Genomic DNA, 7,966 nt, shown 5'->3' on the forward strand with positions numbered 1-7,966 from the left:
GATGTTGGGAACCAATGAGAATGGACCCCCATCTCCAGCAGAGTGTTCTTTTCTAATTAAATTGTCACTAGAAGGAACATCCGGAGCAGCAGTTTTCATTTTCAATTGGAGGCAAAACATTATGAGTTTTTGTCATTTGATTAAAAAGTTACTTAACCTTTAAATTGCTACATATGTAAAGATGGCTCTGAGTTTCCAATGTAATCGCCTCAAAGTTAAAATCAGGAAAATCTTTGTGTAATGAAACCCATATGTCATAGTGAAAGGATGCAAAGTGCTGGCAGAGTGGGCTGCTCTAGCAGGAGATTCTGCACCCAATCTTGTTAGCCAGGGCTGCTTTTGGTAATCCCTCATCTCCTCACTTGTAAGAAATCAATCTGTACCACTGAATCTTTTCAGCCAGCAGCCACAAAATTTACTGCAGGAGGCAGTTTGGGGACAGTTGTAGTAGAACAGGAGCACAAGGCAACAAGGCTAAATGCAAGATTGAGGGATTGAAGTTCTAAAGAAGAGATTATATTAAACCTAACTCCACCCTCTGAGCAAGTGGAAATCACAGCTTCCCTTTTCCGCCCTGATCTCTCCTGTCCAATACATGCTCTGAGATCCACCTCTTCCAAGGCAGAAAATGTAATTCCTGGGTCAGGGGTCCCCATTATTTACAGCAGTCTGATGCCAGTGCTTTATGCAGTCTGAGGAAATGGAGGATCTGTTTAAGTGCTTGACTTTTATTGTAACTCAGGCTGATAACATCTTTAAAAGGTGTTTTTCTGTGGTCTTCAATACTCACCCCCCCTTTCCCCACCTAACTGCGGAGATTAATTTGTAACCAGGCTATTGGGATCGTATCCATTGTTGATTTTCTATTGTAGTGATAGATGCACAGCATAGGAAGGGTTGTAAATTGTGACTTGACATGGAGATTCATGTTTCTATTTTATGCTGCACAGGCTCTGTGGTGTCTGTTTGCTGGTACAATGAAACCTGCGCTAAGACCTCACCACCATTAGACAAGTGCCTGGTTTAAGCAACCATTTTAAACTATCCCAAAGGCTTCCAGTCCATTTTTTGTCCAGCCTTTTAATTAAAAGATCCACCGCTTCTGTCTACTAGGCAACTGGCTTCTGCTGTTCCCTTGGGCAGTTGCTTAAGATAGGTTTTACGGTCTTTCCCTTTGACTGCAATCACTTTTAGACCATAGAGGTGGTTTCTTCATTCTCCAGCTTCTACAGCAACCCAAACAACTCCAGGATGCCCACCTGAAAATGCTGTTCCCATCATAAAGAATTTAACAGGAGCTGGGTAGATGGAGCACTTTTAATATTGGAGACTTTTTTATGAAACACTCATGTTCAGGAAAGACTTCAAAGCAAATTTAAAAAAGGAAGGAATAGCTAAGATGTTTGAATGCAGAACCCCGTAATCTGGATCTGTCCTGTGTTTACCAGCAATACACTGACCTGTGGTTCTTGGGAAGATCAGAGAGTCATGCAGAGCGGGGAAAACAAGATTGTAAATATTTGTATAAACTTGCCTTTACAGTTTGGCTTGGATTTGTTTGCATTATGGGGATGTATTTCATGGCAATCTCTATACATATACAAACATGTGGGACCCTTCTCTTAGTTTGGTGTCATACCTTTAAAAATAAAGCCCTGACACAGCCTGTATGTGGAGAAGAGAAATACAGAATAGCAGAAGCCTGCCTCGTGCTCCTAATGGGATTTTGTAGCAGCATGTGCGAGTTTGTTTCAGAAGTCAGAAATGAACAGATGTTGGTATAAATTACCTCTGTGTCTGATGTCTTGCAAATTAAAAGCGCGGTTGGCATCACTAAACAATTTCACCAGGTTGGGCGGGGGGAAGAACGGGCGGTGATTATTGTAGCAGGTCGGTAAGAATCTTAAGCTACAGCAGAGTAGGATAGCAAGGATAAAGGAATGAAGAATAAAATGAGAGGTCTGTGAATTAATCAGAAATGTTAACATCTCCGATGACAAGTGAACAGGAGGGCACGTGCTCTGGAGCAACCCCCAACCCACAGTAATTTCACTCAGAGCACAGAAGGAGTCTGTGCTCACTGCTTGATTTATAGGGCGCAACCCTCTTTGGGGGAACGGAATTGTCATACATGTGTATATCTCCTATATGGGTCTGATTTTTAGGAAATCTTGCCACTCTGTCAGCTGAGAATGCTGTAGCTGAATTTTGTGCTTTCTCCACAATAGCATTTTACAACGCTGCACAGTTAGATAGTGTGAAGCATGGCAGTGTCAGGGAGCTGCTTGCATTGAAGAGTCTGTTTCAAACTGAAACCTCTAGAAAACTCACATTTTTATTAATCACATTCTTGGTTTGTTTATAACAATATAGTTCTGAACCAAAAAATCCAAACCACCCTCTGCCCTTCTCCAGCTCCTTCCATCCGGGAGTCTCAGAGCACTTTATTGGTATTAACACTCTGGGAGGCAAACAGATATTTTTGTTGTTATACCCATTTTGCAGGTGGGGAAATTGAGGATCAAATGGAGTAAATGGTTTCCTGGGCTCACAAAATGAATCAAGGGCACGGCAGGAAATAGATCCCAGATTTCCTGAATGCAAGTCCAGTTCTTTAGACAAAGGACTGTTCTTCAGTATAATGGGAAGACCCTGTGTGTTCTGCAATTCCTCAGCCATGGAAACTGCCATAGAGTTCATCCTTTTTCTTGGAATTGTGCTCCAGAATCCATGTTTACATTTTAAAAAAGAAATTTCTAGCCATCATGATTGAAAACATGAACCAGTGTCACTGATGCAGTAATGTCTGCCTGAGTCTGCAGGCAGCCTGAAACAAAAGCTCTAATAGCTGAGATGTGTCCCATTCATTTCAACAGGGTGTTGACTCTGAAACCTAATCATGCCAATTTATACCAGCATTAACTATTTCACTGTTGACTGTTTTAGCAGAAACAGCCAGCTACTGGATACAGCTTCTTCAGGTAGGGAAGTAGAAGATTGGTAGTATAGGGAATTGAGGATGGCATCTGAGGTCTTTCAATGGTAGGGCATGAGTTCTAATCAGCCAGGTGAGTAGTGACGAAATGTCTTTGCCTGATGATGGGTGTTTAGTAGCTTATGTGAAATTAGTTCAGTTTCTACAGGCGTTATTTGTCATTTTTGCTGTTCTTCTCAGTAGAGAGGTCAAGAACTATGAATGGACCCTCTACAAACTAAAATCCCATCTCATCCCTTGAGGGCGTTCTCTCTAGGTTTAGTGTAGGAAACTTGTACTGCTCCTGTACCTGTTCTGTGAATAAAGGACTCCATGTTCCCTGGGCTGTCAGTCAGGAACCTTTCACCAGCACAGAGCTTACTAAAGCCTTTATTGAAAAGAGCTGAAAAGGTGAGGAAACCCGTCTCTCCAGGGCTCGGTCACTAATCATGCTGTCTATATTTTGTATTGTGATTGTGGGACAAAGATTGTATTAGGGTGGCTCTGCCAGAGCCTATGGGCTCACAAGTCAGAAATGTTTTGTGCAGGAAAGTGGCTGTATAAACTCTGCTGTAATACAGCAACCAGAGATTGATAGTGCCAAGAGCGAGAGAGAGACATATAAACCTTGCCTTGCTGTATTTAATATCTAGGAACTGACAATGCAAAGAGAGAAGACCAAAGCTCTATAAACTCTACTTTATTACACCATCCATAGATGAACTGCATTGAGGGAATATAAACCCCATCATATTGCAGCATCCAGGGAGTAACACTGCCAAGGGAGAGAGAAAATGCTGTGTAATTTCTGTTTAAGATCATAAGTATCCAGGGACCAGTAATCCTGAAATGGAGAGAGACAGAACTCCATGATCTCTGATGGATTTTAGCATCCAGGAACAATTGCCCTGAGACAGAGCGATGGAGCTCTGGTTTACACCATTCAAAGATTGATAGTGCAAAGACAGAGAGAGATCTTGCATGACCATGAGGCTATCCACAATAGGAATAGAAAGTGTGGATTGTATGTAATGAGACAGGCCATGGGAATTATTGCTGAGCTTTGAAGTTTCCAACGTGTGGACTATGTTTCCAGGCTGTCAGGAATTCAAGGTGCAGTTCAGATTCATTTTTTCATTTAAAAAAGTTCTTAGCTGTGTTAGCACCGATGCACAGTTCTGAATGAATTTCTGTCCTCTGATTAAATATTGTAAATGGTCCTGCTCTAACTATTTGTTTGACATTAATCTTTTTGTCCCTTGTGATTTCAGCTAGAGAAATGACTCGAGGGAAGTTCCTGAACATCCTGGAGAAACCCAAGAAGTAGCTGCTGTTACTGGAATTCAGGCAAAAATATCCCTGTCTGGATCATCTCACCTCTCACTGCAGATCCAGCTGAACACTATGATTTCCTAAAGAGAAGGATAAAGCTCTTGGCTCTAGAGCTACAGAAGCAAACCTCTCTACTGCTTCCACAGCTCTTCTCCTTACTGACGAGCAGCATTCCAGACATGCTCACAATGATTGCCAGTAGTTCCATCAGCACTGAGACTTCATCCAACCTTTTCGGCACCTGATTGCCAGGAAAACTCAATCCTAGCATGCTGTGGCAAAGTTGTGCAGCAGTCTTTATATAAACCATTCAAAGCAGTACATCCCCAGTGGCCTCACTCAGTTGCACTCAGTGGTGGCATCTATTAAACCAGGGCCTTTGTGATGCTGGCCGGTACCTCTGGGTGATGCATTGACACTTCCATGTGTCTCTCTTGCCTTAGGAACAGTGATTCCATGTGTGTAATTTCCATGCTGAAAGCACCATTGCAGTACTATAAGCAGGGTTCTGGATGAAGACTGACAGTCCTGAGATTGGTTAGTCCTGGATCTGCACACTCGTACCCTGCTTACAAGACATTACTCACACCCTTCAGAGGAGGATGTCCTGCAATCAAGCGAAGTCCTTCAGTCCTGTCTGTACTATTCTGCTCTTCATTCCACAAATACTTGCATCAAGTGCTATGTGCACAGGGAGCTCCATCTCGATGCTAAACATTTGTGTGTGCTCTTGTTAAACCTAGACCAATGAACCATAGGCAGTGAATGAGAAAAGGTGGATATTACTGTATCATGAAAGAAAATATCCCTGTGGGAACTTCTGCCAGGACACAAACAGATCTATCAGCCCACTTTGCAAATCCAACTCAGTGAGAGTCCGGCTGAGGTACTGGAGGAAGATACAGGGTTGAAGGGCAATAATGTTTTCAATTATAGAGAGCTTCAAGATGGAGCGACTGTCTTGTTCACACCCCCGTGGGGATAATCTTCATAAACAGCATCTGCGTGCTTACACTTGAAAATAGAATTCTGATGTTTTCCCACATTATTAGAAAACAGCAGCCCCGGAACTTGCTTCACCCGCAAATGTAGAATGTGCACCCCATTGAAGGGGAGAATTGTACTGTAAACTAGTATTCTCCTGTACAGATTGGGTCTCATTCATCTGGTACTGGAGTACTTTTTAGTGCCTTGAGGCCCATCTGGTACTGGAGTACTTTTTAGTGCCTTGAGGCCCATCTGGTACTGGAGTACTTTTTAGTGCCTTGAGGCCCATCTGGTACTGGAGTACCTTTTAGTGCCTTTCCTCTTTTAACATGCTGCTGTGTATCAGTCCTGCGTGTTCAGATTTTATTTTTCTCCATAAGGTTGACACAGCTCTTATTTTACTGTTTTCTTTTGCCCAGTAAAATTATGTATTCTAGAGTTAACAAACTGGTCGTTCCTCGGGGCTAAAAAATAGTACTAAAGTGTTGGTCCAAGAGCAGTTTTTTCTCTTTGTTTAAACAGTTTCATACACATCTTAGCATGTGTGTCCTTTAAATTTAGTTATTCCCCAATTTGCAGTTGGCTGTGAGGTGTGAATTGAATCGGGGCTGTACTTGTACAACATCATATTAATGGACTGTCCTTGAAGCATTCTATTCTTCTGTCTTGGGGCGGACTCTGATTTTAGGCTCTGTGTGCGTTAGAGAGGAGCAGACTTCTGATTTTTTACTAAAATTTTTAAAGTCTTTCCATCTTCAGTCTGTGGGTGCCTCCATTTTGTCAACCAGAACTAGGCTAAATTGGGAAAGCGCCTCTTCACTAAGCTTGCACAATTAAGACCATGTTCTGCAAAGACTTACTCAAGTGCTTAACTTTGAGCATGGGGCTGTACTTGTATGCTTGTCTTTGGAGAATTGAGGCTTAACAAAGCAGCTGCATCTCTTGAAAGGAGGGGCAGTAGGATAGTAGGAGATGCAGAGAAGCTGAGAGTGGGGAGTCAGAGACAGGGAAGGGACTTGCTTAGTTGCTGATCAGAATGGCCATAGATGTAGCTTTGAAAGTATTAATTTAACTTATATGTTTGTTGAAAAATATTAACATTTGTATGTCTAGTTTGGATGTGTTCTGTATATATAGAATGTGTGGCCCAAAAGTGACTGTTGTGAATTTTGGTCCTTTGTTGCATGTTATGGAGGTCTGCCACTCTAATGCATGAGGTGTTTGGGAAGCTGAGAAGTATAGATGTAGACCTTGGAAGTTTGCCACGAATCTGCATGTCTGTTTTATGATCTGGCTGGTAAAATATCTCAAACTTCAAGTAGTTGGTACCATAGCATGTAAAAAATCCTTTCTTCTACTCTCACCCTATGCAGCAGTACTTATCTTCTAACTACGGGCAGCATGTGATATATGCCTTAGATTCAAGATATTTATTGGTTGTGTACTTGTCATGTATAGAGATAATCAGTGATTTTTTTTTTTATTGGTAGTATTTACATGTATTTTTGTGTGTTAGAAGATTGTAATCTGTCTGTCTGTTGCTCTGTGTTCTTATAATAAACAATTGCAAAGCTTACAGAATGGTATGAGTTTCCTTCAAATGGCCTGTGAAATGTGGAAGCTGTGACCAACCACCTAGGAAATGTTCCTTAGCAACAGGTTGTCCACCATTAAAGTTTAATAGTAAGGCACTTTTCTGGATCCCACTATATCAGTTTGTGACCAGCAGGCGTTACCTCCTCATTGGTAAATAAGTGGCAACAGCCAAAAAGAACTAAGAATTTTTAGCAGCCTTCACAAGCTCCGTTTCTTTCTGCTGTGATGTTCTTCCCAATTATGGGACAGTTACAGAGCGGCAGCAAATGTTCGCAACTGTGTGTGTGAGAGATTTTTATTTTATAATGAAAAATATCAAAAACAATGAAGAAAAGGAAGAATAAAGGCAGAATAAGGAGGGAAAGGAAAATCAAAACTCGATTGCATTATCCCAGGGTTGTCATTACTTGATAGAGCATTGTCATGTGTCTTACCTTCCCCAGTACATTCAAATGTTAGTCTAAAATCCACAGAAACAAAGCTAATAAGTCTTCACATATGTACTGTGTCTTTTAAATGTCAATGTTTTATTAATCCCATTCTATTCGTCCTCTAGCCCTAGAATGATTCAACTTTCAACATGGAACCATCAGGTGCTGTGCCATTTGTGCAGCTGAAATAAATACTTGTTCCGGAGAATCCATGGGCTTCTATGAATTAGGTAAAAGAATAGAAGGAGCCAGAGTTAATAGGAGAGAGGAATTATGTGCCACTTCAAAGCTTAGAATTTTGGAGTTCCACAACATAACATGTATATAGTGCCTGGATTCCATCTCTCATTGCCAGTATTTTCCTTAATTACTACTTCATTCATGAGGGTCAGGAACTGTATGTTTATACCTGATTAGATTAAGAAATTTCCTAATCTGTATCAATGTCTTAACCACTTCTTCTCAAAATGGGAGTATAATTTTAATGTAGGTATCTACTCCAAGAAGGAGTTCTGTAGCTGTTATATGTTAAGCCTGTGCCATAAATAAGTTAGTTTGGTCAAAATGTCTCAATATTGGATCCCTTATTGGTTCTTCATCTGTCTGGAAAGGACAGCATTTCAGCAGAAGGTCAGTGGACATCCTC

The 7,966-nt window shown here is 41.3% G+C and overlaps 1 protein-coding gene across 2 annotated transcripts in view; it reads left to right on the forward strand.

Annotated features, from left to right (window-relative positions):
* LIN52 (lin-52 DREAM MuvB core complex component) overlaps positions 1–7,639 on the forward strand; it is a 72,401-nt gene extending 64,762 nt beyond the window's left edge. Inside the window, exon 6 of one of the 2 annotated variants that reach the window (XM_050955780.1) lies at positions 7,446–7,639. In XM_050955780.1, coding sequence (XP_050811737.1) covers positions 7,446–7,456 — 11 coding nt within the window. In that variant the 3' untranslated portion in view covers positions 7,457–7,639. Of the gene's footprint in view, positions 1–4,245; positions 5,531–7,445 lie in introns of those variants that run through there. The other variant, XM_050955778.1, reaches the window with a different exon arrangement.
* Positions 7,640–7,966: the final 327 nt, after the last annotated feature.

Source organism: Gopherus flavomarginatus, chromosome 5 (genome assembly GCF_025201925.1).
Source record: "Gopherus flavomarginatus isolate rGopFla2 chromosome 5, rGopFla2.mat.asm, whole genome shotgun sequence".
Classification (NCBI taxonomy): Eukaryota; Metazoa; Chordata; order Testudines; family Testudinidae; genus Gopherus; species Gopherus flavomarginatus.